Genomic DNA, 24280 nt, shown 5'->3' with positions numbered 1-24280 from the left:
TGAATTAACTACAGTTTATAGCACACAAGGAGGTTGTGTTTACTTAGGATTCAAGTATACATTTTCCTGAGAAAATAAGGTTCATACAGCTCATCTGTATAATTTTGAGAGAGATATATATATCAGATATATATATATAATATATATACATACACATATATGTGTATGACTGAATCGTTTTGCTGTATACCTGAAACTAATGCCACATTGTAAACCAACTATATTTCAATAAAAACTGAAAAATAAAGTAGGTCAATTCAAAAAAATGAAATTTCAAGAGGCAATTTGGATAGACTGTTAAGTAACTTGCACATTTCATGACAAAACTTTCTGAAGTCAAAAATGTTTATGATATTTATGTGTTTGAAATCTATTTACATAGTGTCATCTGACTCTAGTTTTTATACTATGTTGTTATGACAGATGACATCAGCACTAACCTTGCAAGTGTCCCAAGATAAGGTTCATCCTGTGAAGCTTCAGCTTAGTAAAGACGATAGTGAGAGATTTAGAAACACTGAGCCAGGCCCATGAGTTCAGCAGCCTTGAAATATGTTCCTTACTTATATGCTTAAAGAAACACACAAATTGAACTTTATTTCCAGAGAAGCACCCATTCACTTTTATGAACAGATAAAGATGATGTACTGCTACAAAATAAGGCAAGTATTTTGAACTGTTTTCAGATGGATCACTGGGTAAGTAATCAGAGTTTTCTTTGTACATTTTACCACAAGAACTTTTGATCAAAGTCCTAACCTATATGTAAACAAACAAAACCCCCAAAGCTAAGCAGTTCACTGCACAGGTCTGGACTGGGGGATAACTGCGCCTTGGTCCAACAAAGCAAGTCAGTAAATGGGCTGCCCACGTCTCTCTGCAATGTGCCCTGACAGAAAGGAGAAATCAAGAAAGTCCCATGGCATTGACCTGTACACACTGCTGTATTTAAAATGGATAACCAACCTACTGTATAGCACAGGGAACTCTGCTCAGTGTTATGTGGTAGCCTGGATGGGAGGCGAGTTTGGGGGAGAATGGATCCATGGATACGTAAATGCTGAGTCACTCTGCTGGCACCAGAACCTATCACAACATTGTTAATCAACTACACTCCAAATGAAACACCACGTTAAAAAAAAAGTCCCACGGGAGAGCTGCATCTGCTCTCATATTCATGTTTTTCAGCCTAGGCCCACAAAACATTGGTAAGAATTTCAATAAAGTTTCAGGGGGCTGGTCCTTCAGGCGTTGAGGATCCACTGACCTTATCCAGGGCCGCCTGAACCTCGGCTTCACTCTCCGTGTCCAGCGCTGAGGTGGCCTCGTCCAGCAGGAGGATCTTGGGGTTGCGAACCAGGGCCCGGGCGATGGCGATTCTCTGCTTCTGTCCACCGCTCAGCTGAACCCCTCTCTCTCCAACCAGGGTGTCAAATTTCTACAGCAGAAAGCATGGTAGAGCTCTTGAAATATTTCAAATAGAAAAAGCTATGGAGTCTAGGAATTCATGGAAGACAACAGGGCACTTCATTTTGACTAGTGTAATGAGTCACAAACCATAACAAATCATATCACATTCTCAAAAACTACTAACACAAACTCTAGAAAATTTCCTATAAGTCATTGTACCAAGCTACACTCCTTGACCCTCCAAATGGATAATTCAAGGGACTTACCTAGCAAAGTTGGACAACCTGGAACCTCAAACATTATTAGCTTATTTAAGCTTTGAAGAAAGAACTCGGTGGCATGAAGTGAAGTTAAAGGGCACTTAAATTAACAGAGTCTTTACCTGTGGTAATCTCATGATAAACTCATAGGCGTTGGCTTCCTTCACAGCTTGCTTTATTTCATCCATGGTGACATTTCCACGGCCGTAACGGATATTTTCAGCAATGGTGGTAGCAAAGAGCACTGGCTCCTGACTCACCACTCCAATTATTTCCCTCAGATACTTTACATTAAATGTCCTAATATCCTGCCCATCGATGATAATCTGAAGAAACAAGATATTTCCATTAAATATTTTAAACCATCTGACATTGAAAGCATTTGTTACCAAAAAAGCCTTAGCTAATACGTGATTCATGTTGTACAGCAGAAACCAAGATATCATTGTAAGGGAATTATCTGCCAATTAAAAAAAAAAAACAATAAATGCAATAGGTCCATACAAACTCAGTGAGCTATTTATTATTTTACCACATGACATGTAAATAAAATTGTGCTAATAAAATTTTTTCTTTTCCTGTTTTTGGCCATGCCACTTGGCTTGCGGGATCCTGGTTCTCAATCAGGGAATCAAATCCAGGCCCACTGCAGTCAAAGTGCTGAGTGCTAACCACTGGACCGCCAGGGAGTTCCTACTAAAGTTTCTTCATTAGCATTCACATAATATTAAAAGTCAGCAGCAGTAATTTATATCTTTGTTCTTTTAAAAGACGCTTTAATGGGATTATCAGCTATTTCTGATATTTTGAATGCTTTAATCTTTTATTTAAATTATTACCATTCAATTTATACATTGGAATCTATTATTTTAATTTGGGTGTTTTCAACATTGGTACAGAGAAGGCGATGGCACCCCAGTCCAGTACTCTTGCCTGGAAAATCCCATGGACAGAGGTGCCTGGTAGGCTGCAGTCCATGGGGTCGCTAGAGTTGGACACGACTGAGCGACTTCACTTTCACTTTTCACTTTCATGCACTGGAGAAGCGACTTAGCAGCAGCAGCAGCATTGGTAAAACCATCTTTTAAATAATCTTTATCAGAACTTTACATATTATTTTTAGAATATAGCTCAATAAAATCTGTTTGCTGACAAGACCAAAAAAAAAAAAAAAAAAAACCTTAGCTAATGTTTAACTTATTTCAGTGGTTAGAAATGGGAATTGGAAATCAAGAGCAATGTGCAAGCCTAAAAATAAAGTCTTTTCTCTCTTTTGATTTTATTATCTTATGTATACTGTTTTTCATGGATGGAATGTTCTCCATAAATAATTATATATTGAGTTGTGTATTTTGGCATAACTATGTATTTTTGTTTACCATTATTAAATCTGAATTAACTGTCCATTTACCTACCTAGTCTACATATCACTTTGATGGCATTATGGTGTTTTACTCTACATAATATATCAATACCAAAATGTACTTCAGCATTTCCCACCTGCTGAGTATTTGGCTTCGTGCAAAGCACACTGAAGGACAATCATAGTAGAAGGACAGAATTACCAGACTGAAGAGAATGTTTTATTTTTTCTTCTCCAATAATAATTGCTTAACTCATACGATGACTGGCACATGTTGGGTATTTATTATTTGCTGAATAAAGGTTGAACAAACTCTCTAAAAAGATTTTTAATAATTTACAGTGGCAGCAGGAATATATAAATATATATTTGCTTCACTGTAATTTACTGGCTTTATCATATTAATCTGTCTTTTCTAGTTAATAAGTATATGGTATAGCTTATATTTAACTCATATATAAGTGAAATTGAGCATTTCTTGACTCTTTTTCACAAATCTACATTTATTCTCAAAAGATATGCATGTTCATATCCTCTGATAGATTCATATTAATTTATAAAAGAGTAATATAATAGTTTTACCATATATCATGAATTTTTCATCCAATTTATTTCTTTCTTAAACTATAGCTTTACTGATTTTTATTGGAGAGAGGCTTAAGGGAAAACTGAATCAATCAACTGTACCACTGGGCATTTTTTTCATTATTTCAACAGTAAGAAAACAGTTAAATCACAATGTGAACAGTGAATATCTCTGAGTTACAGAATTTCTGAAGGCTTTTTTTTTTTCCCTGCTGACATGTATTTTCTTTTAAAAATGTATTACTCCAATAGTAATTTTTAAAATAAGATGTTTTGAAATGCTTATCCTCAATGTAAGTATTTTATAGGTTCTTTTTTAAAAATAGAGAAAACTGTTTATACTTCAACCAACCTAGAGTTTGCTTTAGGAAATGAGAAGGGGCCCATGTTCCTACTTGGTGTATCAGATTTTTCAAAGAAATTTTGTTAATTTTATTAAAGTAAATAATTCGTGTATCCTAGAATCTCTGTCCTATATTAATGCCTTTTTGTGTTTTTATATTTTTCTGTGTAACTTGTAAACTTCTGTTTTCATAATTATAATACATTTCAAAGTCAGGTAAACAACGTTCGCAAGTCAGTACAACTGAGGAAATTTGAATATTGACTGTGGGCCCCTACTGTATTAATGTTAAATTTACTGAATTTGATAATTGTTTTGTGATTAAGTAAGAGAATGTTATCTTCTCAGAAAATACATTCTGCTTTGCTATACACCTGAAACGAACACAACATTGAAAAAAAACCTATAATCCAATAACATTAAAAAAAGAGATTATATTCTAATGTATGTAAGGGTCAGGGGGCCATAATATCTTAAACTTACTCTCAAAGGTTCAGGAAAAAAACTGGTATGTATGTTTGTGTTGTGTTTTATACATGCACACAAACATACAGTAAGAAAGAGATGATAATAAGGAAGTAGGTCAAAATAAAAACAATTAATAAATCTGGGTGAAGAGTATATGTGAGTTCCTTACTTGCAACTTTTCTGTAAGTTTCAGTTTATAATAAAAATTTTAAAAGATCAAAAAACTATACCCTAGGCCATTACTGTTTCTCATATCCCCAGTTTCATGGAGACTGTTCCACTTTCCCCTTCAGATATCTCAACACTGAAGAAAACTCAACTGTCTTTGATGAATTTAATTACTGCCCTAAGATTCCTTGTGACCCTGAACACAAGCTTATTGACAATTACTAATGTGGAACATTTTTAGCCAAACTCAGTAAGTCATTGAAAATAATCCTCTCAGTGGTTTGGATGACTGTTTTCCAGTGACATAGTGGATTATGAAAAGCTTAGTTGGAACAGAGGAGAGCGTTGTCTAGCTTCTTTGAGTTTTATCATCTTGACTACTTTTGTCAAAATATCTCAAGGGTTTGAAGGTCTTATCCAGCTGCATTGCAATTCCATAGCCTTTTTCTTTTTATAACCAAAATTGGATTCACATGCAAATATGTTACCAAAAAACACATTTCTAAGGGCTATTTGATACCCAGCTTCCCATTGTGAAGAGCGGGGTTCTTCCCACTTACCCTCCCCACATCAGGGTCATACAGCCTCTGCACCAGCTGGACTACTGTGCTCTTCCCACAGCCGCTGTTCCCAACCAGGGCCACTGTCTGCCCGCTCTCTACCTTCAGGTTGAGGCCCTTCAAGATCTTTAAGGGAAGAGAGAAAAAGAGTACACTTCACATCAAAAGCCTGAAAGAGAAGTAATCTGACTCAATTTTAAAGTTGGAAAAATAGTATTAAATAAGGGACTATAACCCCCAAAGGAAAAGGCACATACATATCAAAATAATAGAGACTGTGGATGCCTGAAGATGATTAAACAATCAATCTAAATTAGGAATCCCTATAAATATAACTTACAATACCTGGACATCAGGCCGAGCAGGGTAAGAGAAATGAACATCTTTGAACTCCAAATTCCCTTTGATGTTGTCTGGTTTGTGTCCTCTCTCTGAAAAACTGTCAATTTTAGGATCCTAAACAAAACAGAATTCAATGACTATTCCATCATAGGACAAACAATTGCTTTTTTAAGGAATATGCCTAAGCAATTCCAAAAACAGGACCCAGAAAAGCATAATTCCCTTCACGTGAGTCAGAACCCAAGTTGAAGACTGTATATGTGTGTGTGTGTCTGTATGTTTGTGTTTATGTCTGTAAGGAAGTATTCCTTCTGTGAAAATAAGTTTCTCATAAAAAGTACATAAGGGAGATATAATTTTCATTTCATATGATATTTCACTTTAAGTTTCTGGCATATCCTCGTAAATTTTCTAAATGTACATTCCTACAACTGCAAGTACAAAATATAGTACAATTGATAGATCCAGGTATTTCAGCATTTAGTGAAAATTAGCTTATTCCTAAACATTAAGTGTGATGGACTGGATTGAGAAGATTGAACAATTGGCTAGGGACAAGTTAGTTTGGAATGATATAAATTCTCAATATATGCAGAAGCTGAACAATTTTCTCATGACTTAGATTAATGAAACAGCAATTGCTTGGACTAGACAATTACATTTCAGTTAGCTAGTTAGCATTTTCTCCGTGTAAATCCAGAGACCACATTTAATGTGTCAAAATGATTTTCTTTATTTCACTTCAGTCAGGATAACTTATGCAATACAATTGATTCAAAATTATATCATATATACAGTGATCTTTTTTTTTTTTGAGTGAGGGAAACCCACAGCAAAACATACTATCAATTTTGGTCCCACCAATCATTTTTCCATCCACTCATCCTGTCTACAAAGCATAATGTTCTCAGTCTGGCTACAAAATGAAAGAGAAAAGGAGAAAAACTAGGAAGACAAACATCTTTGCTTTGAACTCTAATAATAACACACTAGTTCAGATGCACTTTCCTAAGTGAGATCAGTGCTATTTGATTAAAGATAAGCATTCAGAAATATTTTTTCTTTAAAATAAAGTTTATTGGAGAGAGAATTTTTTTTTTTTTAAAAATCTGTTCTCCTTTATGAAAGTTCTTTCCACATTCTGCCTTTTATTCCCCAACTGGCTAACTCAAAACTTAAATTTATTAAACCCTAACTTGAGGCAGGCACAATAATAAGCACTCCTAACCTCATTTATTCCTCACTTGGAATCCCATTTCTATTCTTTATTATTATTTTGTACTGATTCTTTAATTTGGAACCAGTGTGAATGTTACAAATAGTCAAGTCTAGGCTTAACCAAAAAAAGTTTCCTCATCATTTAGAGCTGGTTTTGATTACTGATCTTGGGATCCTGTGAGTTCTCAGACTCAGAATATAATGCAAATAATTAACCTTGAAAAAGAGGTACTTTTTAAAGCTTTCACAAATATTCAAAAGAGGCATTTGGTTTTATTCATTAATAAGCAGAGGTTTTTCATGTCACTTAATTTTTACAGGACATTTAACATAAAGCCAGATTTAATTATTCAGGCCTCAAAAAAATTTCAGCATTAAAAATAATAAATGACTCACATTATCAATAATAGCAAAGATCGCATATGCTGCTCCTCTTGCATTGGCAAAAGCATCAATACAGGGAGCAGCCTGTCCAATGCTGAAGGCTCCGATCAGGATTGAGAAAAAGACCTGAGCAAAAGAACACAGGAAAAGTTACATGTCCCATTCCAGTGTCCACTGTCATCTCAAACACAATGTGTGTGGAACATAGGCTATCCAAAGCGTCAAGATTAGGTCTATCCCTTGAAAACTTTTTTCAGTACAAGAGCAAAATTTATAAGGTAAATTTTTTTGCACAAATGGGTTTCTTCAACCTCAAAAATATTTTTCCATCTATCTTGTCAAACTATTGGTTGTTCTTCTCCTGGGCTTAGACAAAATGACAAAGATTTTTCAAATCTGTTGCCTTGATTCTGAAGCCATTGCCACCAGAGGGAAATATTTTCTGTCAGTATTATTCAGTACTAAATTATTTTCTCTAACTATGCATGGAATTACACAGAATGTTCAAGATGAAACAAGGTAGATTTTGGCCCCATATAACTTTCCTTAAAAAGTGCCATGTTATATACATATATACATTTTGATAAGATTTTTAACATTAAAGAGTAACGGTTCATGCATTATACATCACATCTGTGTGCATTAATTAATCATTCCTCTACACAATTAGCCTGTACTACAGCACACAAACTTAATACATTTCCCTTCATTCTTTTTTTTTCACTAGGTAAACAAATTGATACAGAAAAGTCAAGACTGTAGTTTCAGGAATCCAGGTTATTAGCATACATTATCTCAGAAAAACCTAAATGAAGAGAAATGACTCCTTTCTCTCTAGGCTTGGTGAAACATCTACTTATAGTTTGGCTTTTCTCAGAAGATGACAAATAACAATAGCACTTAACATACCAGAACTCAAATATCTATCTACTATCTGCAATACAGAGAAAGACCAGCAAGAGAGCAAAAAAATGTCCCTACCAGAAGCAATGCTAGAAATAACACACTCGAGTTCTCGGGCTTCATGAAGAGGGCATCACTGGGCTCCCTGCATCATGCGAGTCACTCTGCTCCCCTGTTTCGGAGCAGTCACTGTCTACACCCAGCAAATGGGGAGACCAGGCCAGAGAGGATGAATGCCAGAGTCAGGGCTCCCTGCTTTGTAAAATTTAGCAAATGAGGAAGTAAAGAGAGGTGGAGTGCTTCCAAGCTGACAAGGAGAGGGGACCAACATGAGAAAAAACAGACTCAGCAGTGATGAAACCTCATCCAGCCAAACAGCCCTCCACACTTCAATGGGGGTCTGAAGGTACCACTCTAGAGAACATTCTGAAATGATAAATTTCCATAATGCTCCTAAGTCATCATCAAGGGGTCAAACTGTGTTCCATGTCCTCTCTTTAGAAAGACAGGGAAGTGCAGGTTTTAAAACATGGCTAGTTGAATGGTTACATGTTGTCCTGACCATCACTGACATGGAAAGAAGGTCACAATATGTTGCTAGTTTATAAAAAAATTTACAAAAAGATATGCATAATGCAATTTAGGTTTCGAGAGAAAAAAACCCATATACAGAAAATAATCTGGAAGATATACACCGAAAGTCATCATTAAGCATGCATGGATTTTTAGATCATAAGTAATTCTAATTGTAAGTAATTTCTAATTTTTAAAAGTACTCTAATCTTTTGTATAACTAGTATGTATACTTTTTTAATCATAATGAACTTATTTTCATTTTATAAAAGAAAAAAGACTAAAATCACTTTTCATCTTGTATTTGGGTAGACAATATGATACAAATTTAATGTTCTCTCATACTATGACCTATGTATAATAATCTTTACTTCTTTATATGATGAAAATCACAGGCACAATGAAGATGGTGCCAATTGATATTTGTTCATTCATAAATTCTTTCCAGCTTTCTTTATATGCTCCATATGTTTCTCAATTGGTCTAACCGCTTGTGATGCTCTGTGTATTCTAGAAGGCCAGCTCTGCCCACAGGACTGAGCAAAGATATGCCACAAGTAAAAAGGTTAGAACCATGGTTCATCCTTCAAAAAGGAGGAAAATAAAAGAAGAGGTAGATAGATAAACAATATTTTCAGATTTGTCACAAATATTAGGAAAACAACTTACTGTAATTGCATTTCCAATAGTGTATTCTTTGGCTATAACTAGAGTGGATCCATACCAGAAGGCCAGTGCATACGATGCATATATTAGCAGGAAGGCAGTGCCCATAGAGATGTTTGCTGAAATAGCTTTTTTAATTCCAATCCTTTTGGCATTTTCTAGATGTTTCTGATACCTACCAGAAAATGAAGGGGGAAATATGATAATAAGAATCCATGAAAGTGAAAGTGAAGTTGCTCAGTCGTGTCCGACTCGTTGTGACCCCATGGACTGTAGCCTACCAGGTTCCACCATCCATGGAATTCTCCAGGCAAGAATACTGGAGTGGATTGCCATTTCCTTCTCCAGGAGATCTTTCCAACTGAGGGATTGAACCCTGAGAATCCATAATCTTAGCTATATTCCCCTCCTGGACAGCTAGAGGTTTAAGGGACAAAAACCATCAACCAAGAAACCTGTGGAGACACCCAGCTTCCCGGGAATTGAACCAGTGCAGGGTCAGCCTGGACCAGAGCCCAGCTGAGCCTTTTCTCTACTGGCTTGGACCCATCTCCCTCGGTCCCCACCAGTCCCAACAATGTTCCCATAGCTGATCCAGGACTGAACTCCCAACCCTGGGAGAACTTCACCATCAACCTTCATGGCCAGCGTCACAAGTCAAGGTTAAGGAGGAAGAAGAGAAACCAAGCCCACCAGGAGTGACACCAAAATGTAAACTGCAAACACTATTTGGGACTCTTAAAGCAGTTATATTCTCAAGACAGGCTAATTTGTCTTCTCTGCTGTCCCACTGGGTGAAAGTGAGAGTGTTAGTCACTCGGTAGTGTCTGACTCTTTTCGACCCCGTGGACTGCAGCCCACCAGGCTCCTCTGTCCATGGGACTCTCCAGGCAAGAAAGCACCTTCCTCCTCCAGGGGAGCTTCCTGACCCAAGGATTGAACCTGGGTCTCCTGCATTGCAGGCGGATTCTTCACCATCTGAGCCACCAGGGAAGCCTGACCCCATTGGGTAAGGGATGGGAATTTTACCCGTTTGTGTACTTATACTCCAGCCTTTGCTTTTTTGCTTTGCTTTGCTTTTTTTGATATTTGTTCATTCATAAATTCTTTCCAGCTTTCTTTATATGCTCCATATGTTTCTCAATTGGTCTAACCGCTTGTGATGCTCTGTGTATTCTAGAAGGCCAGCTCTGCCCATAGGACTGAGCAAAGATATGCCACAAGTAAAAAGGTTAGAACCATGGTTCATCCTTCAAAAAGGTTAAGGAGGAAGAAGAGAAACCAAGCCCACCAGGAGTGACACCAAAATGTAAACTGCAAACACTATTTGGGACTCTTAAAGCAGTTATATTCTCAAGACAGGCTAATTTGTCTTCTCTGCTGTCCCACTGGGTAAAAGTGAGAGTGTTAGTCAGGGTATAAAGGGTTATACAGGGTATAAAGAGGTCACTACTTATGGGATACAGTTTCTTACTCAACTCTTTTAGATTTTAGTTTCATCACTTGTAAATGGAATTACTTTTTAAAAATTGAAGTATAGTTGATTTACAGTGTTGTGTTAGTTTCAGATGTGCAAAGAGATGCAGTTATACACACACACACACACACACACACACACACGTATTCTTTTTCAGATTCTTCTACCTTACAGATTATTACAACATATTGAGTGTAGTTCCCTGTGCTATACAGTAGGTCCTTGTTGCTTACCTATTCTATATAGAGTAGCGAGTATATGTTAATCCTAAACTCCTAATTTCCCCCTCCCCTCCTTTTCCTTTTGGTAACCATAAGCCTGTTTTCTATGTCTGTGAGTCTGTTTCTGTTTTGAAATAAGTTCATTTGTATCATTTTTTCTAGGCTCTGTATTATCATAGGATATTTGTCTTTGTCTGCCTTACTTCACTTAGGATGACAAGCTTTAGGTCCATCCATATTGCTGCAAATGCCATTATAAAATGGAGTTACTAACGCCTACCTTGCTAGATGATTGCGAGGTTAAAGGACAATGTCAGAAAGTTGTTAGAACAGTGCTGGCACATAGTTGGCAAAATCTGATAAATCCTATTCTTATTCTTATTGCTATTGTTTTAGAATTTAATCTCTTCCTAAATACCTCTCATTCTATTATTACCATAATTTAAAATATTAAGTAAAATCCATTATTACTGGCTTCTGGGATTTGACATAAAGGTACACGTGTCTAGAATGGTTCTGTTAAATAACAACATTTTTTCCATCAATTTCAGTTAAGCCTATCATTCCATGCTAGATGCAGAGAGTGTATAAAATTTAATTTTGGTTCCTTAAAGTCAGAAAAGAAAAAATCCACTGGATGTACAATGAAACTTATATCACATCCATTAGAATGTTTCTAACAGAAACAAACAACATCATATCTTTTTTAGTTTAACCAAATAAGATGCTGAGAATTTATTCATTTTTAAAAATGCATCCGGCCACCCAAAATTATATCTTTTAATTACTTAAAGCACCTAACTCTCCAGTGTTCTTTCCTCAGTGTTGGGCCATGCACTGACTTAGCAGAGCTGCGTCCCTGGGGAGACAGCTGGCACCCCTCGCCCAGCGCTGTGCTGAATCCCAGGTGGCCCGGCTGCAAGGTGTGGGCAGGGAGGTTTACATCAGCCCCACGTGACACAGGTTCCAGGGACAAGGATGGACATGCTGTAATTACCTTCGCTTAGATGGCTCGCCTTTTGCAGCTAATGGAGCGGCACTGATTACACTCACATCCTGAGGTGTGTGGGCTATTGTGTGCAGGAAGCAGCAGTGAGAGAGAGAAAGGAAGAGGTTAGAGAACCAGGCACAGGTTGGCTGTCAAGAGGACTTAAGGAATAGAAAAACAGAAGATGAAAAAGAGGGGAGAGGGGAACCTTTGCTTTCAAGGCTAGAGAATTTCCAGAGAATTTCTCTTTCATAGAGTCAGGGGTATCAGGAGTCCTGCAGAATGGCAAAAGAAAATATTTTACATGGAGTCATACTTTAGTTATATTAGGGTATGTTATTATTTAAATAAAACTGGTTGGAGAGTTGAGTAGCCTTTATTAGTGGGGTTTGTTCTGGCCCATACATTTTTGTCTATCAACTCCCCTTAGAGCAGAGGCACTTGACCTGGAATCCCTGGTTAAGGAATTTGACCAGGGAAAAATTTACACCTTGCAAAGGCACTCGACCTGGAATCCCTGGTTAAGGAATTTGACCAGGGAAAAACTTACATTTTTAACTTTGCTAACCCCTAACCAAAATTCAGCATTTCCTTCGATTATCAGTGCATGAAACAAGCCTCTGTAGTGTCAGCAGTAACTGTGAATGTGTTGCCAATAGAAATCCCAGATCATTTTCATATCACGTTCTACTTTTTACAGATATCTTGAAATACATTTGACCCACAGACCTACTTGGAATTATAGTAGGTATTAGACCTATAGTTAGTTCTTGATATTCAATAGGTTAAAAATAGAAGCATGGATTTCAGTTCAGTTCAGTTGCTCAGTCATGTCTGACTGTTTGCGACCCCATTAACTGCAGCACAATAGGCCTCCCTGTCCATCACCAACTCCAGGAGTCCACCCAAATCCATGTCCATCGAGTCGGCGATGCCATCCAACCATCTCATCCTCTGTTGTCCCCTTCTCCTCCTGCCCTCAATCTTTCCCAGCATCACGGTCTTTTCAAATGAGTCAGCTCTTCGCATCAGGTGGTCAAAGTATTGGAGTTTCAGCTTCACCATCAGTCCTTCCAATGAACACCCAGGACTGATCTTTAGGATGGACTGGTTGGATCTCCTTGCAGTCCAAGGGACTCTCAAGAGTCTTCTCCAATACCACAGTTGAAAAGCATCAATTCTTCTGGCTCAGCTTTCTTTATAGTCCAACTCTCACATCCATACATGACCACAGGAAAAACCATAGCCTTGACTAGACGGACCTTTGTTGGCAAAGTAATGTCTCTGCTTTTTAATATGCTGTCTAGGTTGGTCATAACTTTCATTCCAAGGAGTAAGCATCTTTTAATTTCATGGCTTTAATCACCATCTGCAGTGATTTTGGAGCCCAGAAAAATAAAGTCAGCCACTGTTTCCCCATCTATTTGCATGGATTTATTGTATCACAATTTTAAAAATGTTTTGATGACTGTGCCTCGTTATAATTGGTTTCCTATATAAGCCTATGTATTTTGTTTTATGCATTTAAAATCATTATTCTAAGAAGGAGTCCATAGATTTCATCAGACTCTCAAAGAAGTCCATGGAATATAAAAAGTTCAGAAAGTGTTAAGTGTTAGTCACTCACTCATGTCCAACTCTTTGAGATCCCATGGACCGTAGCCCACCCAGGCTCCTCTGTCCATGGGATTCTCCAGGCAAGAATACTGGAGTGGGTTGCCATTCCCTTCTCCAGGGGATCTTCTCAACCCAGGGATAGAACCCAGGTCTCCCACATTGCAGGCAGATTCTTTACCATCTGAGCCGCCAGGGTAGCCAAAAATGGTCAGAACCCTGCTGTAAAGTCTGACAAACTCCAGCCATCAATAAAGGGTGTGTATGTTTTGTGGGTAAGGGGTTTATATTAGGCAAAGGAAAGCAGTAGACACATGTGCATGCCTGCATGCTAAAAGTGTCTTCAGTTGTGTTTGACTCTTTGTGACCGTATGGAGTGTAGCCCTCATACCACAAAAGAGTAAGTAAGAAAATGTAATAAAAGCAAGTTCTTTGAGCCAGTGGACAAAGGACCTTCCTGACCTCTCCAGCTCTCTCTTCTGGCCCCCAAAAGCGATCACAGTCCTGATGGCCCCCAGAGCTTCTTCCGCCACGGCACCTGCTTTTGCATACGCAGCCAGTTCTTTGTCACTAAACGCTGAGAGTATCTGGAAAGAAGAGAAACACATGACTTTTGAATAGGGAAAAAAGTTAAAAGACACTCTGATCAACTCTTCAACTTACTTTTTCTTCCCAAACCCTGTCCTTTACCAAACACTGTAGATATGAAGCAAACATCACTCAGTGTACCACATCCAACAGCTTCTTCCATTCCCCTACAAAGGCTAGGTGTGATCTGCCTTAATGAACTCCTCCCCAGGAAGTTGTAAGTAGCTCTGGGCAGGAAAAAGCTCTCCACATCTACTATTATTTTCTCTCTATTGATTTCTCTGTCTTCGTCTGTCATGCCACTAACCTTAAACCAATCATCCCCATGCTCTGCTTGTCTCCAGCCCTAGCACAATTTTTTTTTTTTTTTAAAATTTTTGGCCACATGTAGAACCTTAGTTCCCTGACCAGGGATTGAACTGGCACCCCTTGTAGTGGAAGGCATTAGCCAATGGACCACTGGGGAAGTCCCCCTTTCAAATCTTTTGATCACACAATACTTCACCTAACTTGTTGGTTCTTTTCATAGATCAAAGATGTAGAAATAAAGAATAAGTCATTAACAAATGAGCAGGTCTCTTCCCCAGCTTCCCCTTCAGTAATCTCATGAATAAGTGTAAAGAGATAGCATTTAAAGAAAAATCACAGGAAGTTGACAAGCCTGCTCACAGGTCTGCATGATGGGGAGTACTGTCAGCTCTGACCCTCTGTCATGATGATTAACTGAGATGCTTTCCTTTGCCCCTTTAAAATATTTCATGAGTGAACAGAATCTTTGGAGATAGTTTTTGGTGGACACTGAGCCCACCATCTTCCCCAAATTGCCGGCATACTGATTAAAAGCAACTTTCCTTTCTACCAGCTTTGGCAAATAATTATCTTTTTCAAGCAGCCAGACTTGATTCAGTAACAGAGTGAGGAAAAACAAAAAGTTAGGCACATATAATTCACTAGATAGGGTTTTTGGTAATAGTGTTGAATTCCACATCTACTACCTTTTTTTTCTCTATTGATTGCAAACTAAACTAAACTAAAATCTTACTGCTGAGAAAGGATTCACTATCCTTACTATTATTGTGTAATGATTTTTAACCACTTTGAAAACCACATTTCCAGACCTACTCATGGATAGTCTACTGAATTATAAGATGGCTAAACAAGATGCTGCAGGAGAAAGCTAAAGGAAAAATCGAAACACAAGAGATGCCAGTCGTCTATTAAGTAAATAATCAACCCCAAAATGAGCAAAAATTGCCAGTAACATTTCTCAACCCTGGAGTGTTGGCTGAAATGGAACAGGTTATGTGGACTTTACTGTAAGGCAAAATTGGCAGAGTGCCCCATGTAACCATCACAATTAAACAGCAAATCCAAACTTAGTTAAATGTTCGATATTCATGCAATAGTTTGAAGTTATGTTATATTTTTAAGCTGGGCTTCCCTGGTGGCTAAGATGGTAAAGAATCTGTCTGCAATGCAAGAGACCCAGGCTTGATCTCTGGATCAGGAAGATCCCCTGGAGAAGGGAATGGCAACTCACTCCAGTATTCTTGCCTGGAAAATCCCAAGGACAGAGGATCCTGGCGGGCAGCAGTCTATGGGGTCGCAAAGAGTCAGACACGACTGAGTGACTAACTGAGCGATGTAACTTTTAAATTATGTTTCCTTAAATAGGGACATAACGATTTATGTGATTTAAATTACTATGCCAGGAGATTTACCCAAAGTAATAACAACAGTGCAGGGACTTCCCTGATGGTCCAGAGGTTAGGAATCTGCCTTCCAATGCAGGGAACACAGGCTCAACCACTCATCAGGGAACTAAGATCTCACATACATATGGACACCTTATCTTTGACAAAGGAGGCAAGAATATACAATGGAGTAAAGACAATCTCTTTAACAAGTGGTGCTGGGAAAACTGGTCAACCACTTGTAAAAGAATGAAACTAGATCACTTTCTAACACCGCACACAAAAATAAACTCAAAATGGATTAAAGATCTAAATGTAAGACCAGAAACTATAAAACTCCTAGAGGAGAACATAGGCAAAACACTCTCCGACATAAATCACAGCAGGATCCTCTATGATCCACCTCCCAGAATTCTGGAAATAAAAGCAAAAATAAACAAATGGGATCTAATTAAAATTAAAAGCTTCTGCACAACAAAGGAAAATATAAGCAAGGTGAAAAGACAGCCTTCGGAATGGGAGAAAATAATAGCAAATGAAGCAACTGACAAACAACTAATCTCAAAAATATACAAGCAACTTATGCAGCTCAAGTCCAGAAAAATAAACGACCCAATCAAAAAATGGGCCAAAGAACTAAATAGACATTTCTCCAAAGAAGACATACGGATGGCTAACAAACACATGAAAAGATGCTCAACATCACTCATTATCAGAGAAATGCAAATCAAAACCACAATGAGGTACCACTTCACACCAGTCAGAATGGCTGCGATCCAAAAATCTGCAAGCAATAAATGCTGGAGAGGGTGTGGAGAAAAGGGAACCCTCCTACACTGTTGGTGGGAATGCAAACTAGTACAGCCACTATGGAGAACAGTGTGGAGATTCCTTAAAAAATTGCAAATAGAACTACCTTATGACCCAGCAATCCCACTGCTGGGCATACACACCAAGGAAACCAGAATTGAAAGAGACACATGTACCCCAATGTTTATCGCAGCACTGTTCATAATAGCCAGGACATGGAAACAGCCTAGATGTCCATCAGCAGATGAATGGATAAGAAAGCTGTGGTACATATACACAATGGAGTATTACTCAGCTGTTTAAAAGAGTTCATTTGAATCAGTTCTGATGAGATGGATGAAACTGGAGCCGATTATACAGAGTGAAGTAAGCCAGGAAGGAAAACACCAATACAGTATACTAACACATATATATGGAATTTAGAAAGATGGCAATGACGACCCTGTATGCAAGACAGGAAAAAAGACACAGCTGTGTATAACGGACTTTTGGACTCAGAGGGAGAGGGAGAGGGTGGGATGATTTGGGAGAATGGCATTCTATCATGTATACTATCATGTAAGAATTGAATCGCCAGTCTATGTCTGACGCAGGATACAGCATGCTTGGGGCTGGTGCATGGGGATGACCCACAGAGATGTTATGGGGAGGGAGGTGGGAGGGGCGTTCATGTTTGGGAACACATGTAAGAATTAAAGATTTTAAAATTAAAAAAATAAAAAACTAAAAAAAAAAAAAAAAAGATCTCACATACCACTGAGCAACTGAGTCTACCCACTACAACTATAAAAAAGTCCATGCACCACAACTAGAGAAACCCATGCAGCATGACAAAAATCCCATGTGCCACAACTAAGACCTGACACAGCCAATAAATAATCATAAAAATAAAAATAATCAATAATATTTTATTGATTTTAAAACAAGTGAAAAAAAAAGAGTGCAAAAACTGTATCTGAGGTAAAAACTGATGTTTTCGTTTTTTGGCCATGCAGCATGTGGGATCTTAGTTCCCTAGCCAGGGATCACACCCACATCCCTTGCATTGGAAACTCAGTCTCAACTACTGGACCACTAGGGAAGTGCCATATCTGACATTTTGAATCACATTAAAAATAATCTTCCCTATTAGAGCACCATATTAACAACATCCTTCTGCATGCGGTTTCGAATGACATTTAACCAGATCTGCACAACATGTAACCAGAATCCTGCATCTTGAAGATAACTCTATCTGTGTCAGGTAACACATGTGGTCATGCCCATGTTTCACATACCTTTGCCCAAACAGCCGTAGAGAGTCCCAGGACAGGGCTGATGGCCATTATCACAAGAGTGAGCTTCCATCCTCTGATAAACCCCACTATGAATCCTGCAAAAAACGTGGCTATTGCTTGAAAGAACATTCCAACCTTGTCACCAATTCCTTCACTGATTTTGGAGATGTCACTAAAAAAGATCACACCTAAGTGGTTACAGGCAGGAGGTCTTCAGTCAGAAAGGCGAAGCAAACATCTAACCAACACAGACACAGGCAAAGCTCGTTCAGATGCCCGCAAGCCCCTCTCACAGTCTTAGCTTCTTGAATGACACTTTCCCCACCTAAAAACTGTACAAAGGAAGAAATTCAGGATTAGTTCACGCTTCTGGGAAGTCAGTATCATTAAAAGTTGATGCTGTTCAGTTAGTTAATCCTATTAGAGAAGGATTAGCATTTTGAACATATGCCTCAATTTGTTTGAAAGTAGGAATAAGGAGGCAATGGCAATCCACTCCAGTACTCTTGCCTGGAAAATCCCATGGACGGAGGAGCCTGGTAGGCTGCAGTCCATGGGGTCACAAAGAGTCGGACACAACTGAGAGACTTCCCTTTCACTTTTCACTTTCAAGCATTGGAGAAGGAAATGGCAACCCATTCCAGTGTTCTTGCCTGGAGAATCCCAGGGATGGCAGAGCCTGGTTGGTTGCCATCTATGGGGTCGCACAGAGTCGGATACAACTGCAGCGACTTAGCAGCAGCAGCAGGAATAAGGAAGGGATCCTTCCTTCTACCCGTGGTGCTATTGTTAGCCCACTCTATTCTCAGGACAGCAGCCAGAGTGATCCTTTGGAAATGGAAGTCTGAATATGCTACTTCTCAGGTCAAAAATGTCCAGTGGCAGACCTGAGGTCCCTATGGAGGCCAGCCAGGACCAAAATGCCCTGATCCTCCTTCCTCTTGAACATTTGCTCACTACCCTCTCGCCAGGATCTCCAGCCAGAAAATGCTAATCATCTATCACCCACTGCTGGAACGTAAGCAACAAGAGGCCAGAGATCTTTGCCTCATTCACTGTTAAATCACAAACATCTAGCACAGTGTTTAAGAAGCCCTCAATTCTTTGTTGAATAAGTGAAGAGTCAACAAGAACTAAGAGAAGTCTCTTTATGAATTCATTCAATCCCTGATTCACTCATTCATCCATCTTACTGGAGTGCTATCTTAATATCTTTCTGGCCTGTGATGAGCCCTGTGAGAGAGAAACAAGTAAAGGATGTGAGTGTGTGTGTTAGTTGCATCCGACTCTTTGGGACCCCATGGGCTGTATCCTGCTAGGCTCCTCTGTCCATAGGATTCTCCAGGCAAGAATACTAGAGTGGGTTGCCATTTCCTTCTCCAGGGGATCTTCCCATCCCATGGATCGAACCCAGATCTCCTGCATTTGCAGGCAGATTCTTTACTGTCTGAGCTACCAGGAAGCCCCAAAGGATGTGAGCTCAGTACGCAAAGACACCTACTTATATAACTGAGGCCAAAAAAAAAAAAACACAAAACATATCAGGTAAGGAAAATGCACTGTGGCATAGGCTGTAACTGCTAGAGATGGCTCAGATCATCTATTCCCAATACACACCAAATGTTTAATTGAGCAAATTTTTTTTTCATTTAAAATCTTCCCTTGACAAGTTTGCACATAGCTAGTAGTTAATTTCTTTATGGATGTGTAGGTAACAATATACTTACTCTGTTAGCCGTGTATTGAGTTCAGTGATGTCACTGATGTCAAACCAGCCTATTTCTTGTCGTAGAATAGCATGAAAAAACTCTTGCCTAATTTTCTTAATCTGTCGGCCAGCTGCCAAAGTCCAAAATGAAACCTGTATATAGGCAGCAACAAGAACTCCAGCACCTAATCCTGAATAATAATATGCATATCTGGAAAACAATTCAAAAGTTTCTTTTAAATAGAGTCTTTATGTTTGGAAGAGAAATATTCAGAATTGGAAATTAATAAATTTACTGACAGATCACAAAGACCATGTAAGACATTATAACATGTACAAATTTTTTTTCTCTTATCTTACATTATAATAGAACAGTGGCCAATCTATCCACTTGAATTATCAGCCAAAGGTAAAATAAAGTTATGTCATTAATTGCAAACATACAGTGGTGTTCATGAATCATTTTAAACTTATATTGATAATCTGTAGACACAATTTGACTCTTCCATCATTCACATTCTAGACTTGCATATCTTACTGTTCTGAAAAGCTTCACCACATTGCAAATACAGGAATAAATAGGCTGAACATGCAAAATGGCTGTTAGTGTTAAGTTTTTCCCATACTGTTTACACAAAGAACAAAAAACCCTCTTCCTGATTGGCAGAAGTTGAAAGATTTTTTAAAACCAGTGCTAAAATGTTATGAATTCAAATCAACTCAGAGTGTAGCCTTAACTAAATTGGAGGGAAGTTAGTATCTTTAGAAATAATAAATTCAATTTCATTACTCTCAAATATATTTTCCTTTCAGGCCACGATGGCAACACACAGTACTCATTTAAGTTGGCAACATTAATTGAAAAGTAAACACAAATGTTATGTGACAGGCTTTGAGGATTTCTATTAAGAAGCTGAAGAAAGGGGAAAAAATGCCATAAATGATATTATTAGATCAACAGACCAAACTGGAATTCGGATGGTAGACCAAAGTATTGTATCAATATGAAATGTACTGAGGTTGATAGCTGTACTGAGGTTATGAAGAGAATGCCCTGTTCTTGGAACCAATCAAGTATTTATAAGTAAAGGACCATGCTCTGGGCAACTTACTTTTTTAAAATAATATTTATTCATTTGGCTGCCCTGGGTCTTCATACTTCATACTTCACTTACTTTAAATGGCAGGGGAGGGGGTATAAATGGAAACAATAGGATAAAGAGTCTAGCAAAAGCTAGAGTATACAGGGATTCTTTGTACACGCTTATAACTCTTCATAAGGTTGAAATTATTTTCAAATAAAATGTTTTTTAAAAGCACAGTATAAAGAAGTATGTATGATATATACATATATTAGCCAATTACCTAGTCATTTCTTCTTCCAGAATTTTGCCTGGATTTAGCATTGCCAACGAAAAATTCACTAAATAAAAACAAAATTAAAATAAGACATTTTTGAAAGGCACTGCTGGGTTTTTAAAATCTTTTTTCTCTTTCCCTGTCACTCTCAAGTCACTCTTATCATCTGGCCCATGTAAAGGGCCCTACGGTTTAGGTGCATCGAGGGTCCAGTTGCGGAAGTAAAGCCCCCCCGCCCCAGGTACTGCCCCCCTACCAGAGGCCTTGGGCCTTTAGCAACACAACTTCCTAGAGCAGCAGAGAGGAGCTGATGAAGGGCATACAGAAGGCAGAGGAAGAAAAAAGAAATGTCCCACATAGAAACACAGGATTTAACAGGCACTTTTTTCTTAGTGGTGCAAAGCACTTTACAGATACTTGCTTCTTTTGATTCTACGTTACTATATGTGTGTGTTTCCCTTACATGCTTCCTCACAATATAAGTAATGGAAAGTCTGAATTACATTCATGGCAAAGGGAGAAAAAGACAAGAAAGGTCACTGAGTTGCTCAAAGACAAGTCAGTGGATCATGGTGATCCGTCAGGGTCCTGCATTCCTTGTCTTGGTTATTAGCAGTCCTGTAAACGGGCATTTTTAAAGCAGTATTAACTGGAAGGAAATGGTCTTTTACTTTGAACTACTTTTGATAAAAGTGTCAATGTGCCTTTTCTGGTTCACATGTTTTCGTAACAGCTAGGATCCAGTGAGCATTTATTATATGCTGGGCACTGTTCTGAATACTATATTACATGGTTTAATTTTCAGAATTCCATAGATAGGACGATACAGGTAGGGCTATATCATAAATTCCTGTTTTACAGATGAGGAAACTGAAGCACAGGGATATAAAGTAACTTAGCCAAAGTCACTCAGTTACTACAGTAAGTAGGCTGAGAGTCCTAACACTCTCATACAGCACCCGACACTACACACCGACTGGTTCACGTGGTAACGACTTATTTTCACTTTAAGAAGCACAAAGTGAAAAATAAAAAGAAACCAGCCCACACCGACCGCATTCACAGCGTGACAGGATAAAATGCTACCACGGCACTGTCGGGAAAACACCCCTGCCACGATGCCAGGAGAGAGACCAGGCCCTGTTCCTTTATCACGTGCAGACAGCCCTGAGGTCACATTTTCTGGGTGCTGTGTTACCAAAGGGAGGTGAGGTAGAAATTTATTTTAAACTTAACCTACCGTCAGGATCAATTACCAGGCCCGTAGCCCCGATGGCGGCTTGATTTCTCCCGCAGGACTGTTCTTTCTATAGATGTTCATGGCGAACTGTTTCTGCTTATTAGTCTAGCTCTTTATCAGCTGCTAGGTCCTTGACGAAGCAGACTCTATTTTGCTTCGGTTCTCATCCATTCAGTTCTGTGTGCTCATTTGCTTCCTGAGTTCATAAATCTGGCACCCTCGACAGCTACGCTGGAAGTGTGTTTGGAATGAGAGGCAGGCAAGCTACATGCAAGCTGAGGTATGTGCAGAAATCATTGTTCAAAACCACAGGAAACCTGCAGATTATGCGTACAGGGCTATTCCCCCCTGAACTTAGAAAGCAGCTGAAATCTTAAAATGACTTTTGCTCGCCTCCATCACCAATATTATAACTCAAATTGATCTTCCCTCCTAGGAAATAAAAATCTACGACCATTACAAACTTGACCTGCTCCTTTCTCAGAGTCCCAGGCCAAGAATGGCAATCTAATTCTGGGTGAGTAACCCTAGAAGCCCTACAGCCCCTAGGAAACCAAGTTTCTGCTGCCAGAGGACCAACGTGTGACACGTGTGTATGAATGTGCTCCTTCAAGAGCCATGCGATGAAATCTGGAATGCTAGATCTGGAAATCTCACGGGATTCGATCTGGAGGAGGCCGCTACCTGGTCTTCCCAGACGCTACGTGTTAGGCTTCAGCCTCATAAACAGTCTTCAAGCAGTTATCTGGTTGAGTAGTTTGCAGCACTCTCTGCCTGTTAGAATCATGTGGGGTGGGTGGAAAAAAATATAGTTGTCCAATGGGGACAACAGAAGATGAGATGGTTGGATGGCATCACTGGCTTGATGGTCGTGAGTTTGAGTACACTCCAGGAGTTGGGGATAGACAGGGAAGCCTGGTGTGCTGCAGTCCATGGGGTCGCAGAGTCAGATACGACTGAGCAACTGAACTGAGGCTCCATCCAAGACCAGCTGAATCAGAACCTCTAGCTGAGACTAGATCATAATCTAAAAATTGCTTCCAATTGATTTTAATATACCAGGATGGAGAACTCCTTCTCTATTCTGCCTAAATGCCTCCCATAGCGAAGAAATGGGAAATTCTAAAGCTGCCTTTTCATTTTAGAGAGCCCACATATACTCCATACATTTATACATTTTATAGGTGAGGAAACAGAGTCTAAGAGTGGTTGTTGCATTTCCAAGTTCTTACAGCTAGTTTCCCCTCAATACTTATGTTCCAGACACTTGACATGAGTCATCTCATTTAATTCTATCAGCAAGCCTACCTTTCAAAGGTGATAACAGTAGGGATTATAGAGGTTAAGTAATTTGCCCCAAATTCAGGTACAGTCCCCAGTAATATATGTATACCTTAAGGAACACTCAAAGAGACACTAAATAAGGAGAGCTGTCACTCTGAGTCTCAAAGTAAATCGATGCCTGCCTCCCTTGATTCAGTCCAGGACTACTTTTATTAATAGTACATGGAAACACTTAGCACAAGGCAGAATTGCTGGATGGCCAGGCAGTTTTAGCATATGGGTAATAAATCAAGGTAACTGGGGCTCAAAAATGTCTTTTCCTTTCATCTATGTGGCAACGCAAGGGCACGCAGGGTGTATCAATTTCTCCACACAACCTCCTACATTATTACAGCCACACAGACTTGGCATGAAATATCAAGTTCCTAATACTTGGTAGAAACCCTGTTTCCTAGGACTCCATTCTTAAGGTTTGGATGTGGAATGTTTTATGCATAGTTTCTGCACAGCTGAGTCATTGTGAGGGAACAACCTTGTCACGGAGACTTTATTCTGTTGACAAGGATGGACTCTGTTCACAATAACTCACTGTCAGACCCTCTTGTAATTTAAACCTTTTTTTTCCTCTTTCTCATCTCATTTGGCTCCCATTGAGTCTTGCTGTCCAAGAATCCAACAATTCTAAAAAATAGACTCTAAACAAACATCATCTTGGTGAGACGAGCTAGCGAGCTCAGCTATGGACACTGAGGACTCTGCCATCTCTCAACCCCCATG

At 38.9% G+C, this 24280-nt stretch overlaps 1 protein-coding gene across 1 annotated transcript in view; it reads right to left on the bottom strand.

The window, feature by feature from the left end:
• The window catches only part of ABCB4 (ATP binding cassette subfamily B member 4), a 76857-nt gene that overhangs the window by 41314 nt on the left and 11263 nt on the right, over window positions 1–24280 (bottom strand). Inside the window, exons 6-15 of the mRNA XM_052638384.1 lie at window positions 20986–21043; window positions 19640–19831; window positions 17913–18084; window positions 14006–14130; window positions 9247–9418; window positions 7114–7227; window positions 5503–5613; window positions 5158–5283; window positions 1793–1996; window positions 1268–1438 (exon numbers count right to left, since the gene is read on the bottom strand). Of these exons, the coding sequence (XP_052494344.1) occupies window positions 1268–1438; window positions 1793–1996; window positions 5158–5283; window positions 5503–5613; window positions 7114–7227; window positions 9247–9418; window positions 14006–14130; window positions 17913–18084; window positions 19640–19831; window positions 20986–21043 (1445 nt within the window). The remainder of the gene's footprint in view (window positions 1–1267; window positions 1439–1792; window positions 1997–5157; window positions 5284–5502; window positions 5614–7113; window positions 7228–9246; window positions 9419–14005; window positions 14131–17912; window positions 18085–19639; window positions 19832–20985; window positions 21044–24280) is intronic.

The sequence above is a fragment of the Budorcas taxicolor genome, chromosome 4 (assembly GCF_023091745.1).
Source record: "Budorcas taxicolor isolate Tak-1 chromosome 4, Takin1.1, whole genome shotgun sequence".
In the NCBI taxonomy this organism is placed as follows: domain Eukaryota; kingdom Metazoa; phylum Chordata; class Mammalia; order Artiodactyla; family Bovidae; genus Budorcas; species Budorcas taxicolor.
This window is presented reverse-complemented; position numbering and strand designations above follow the sequence as displayed.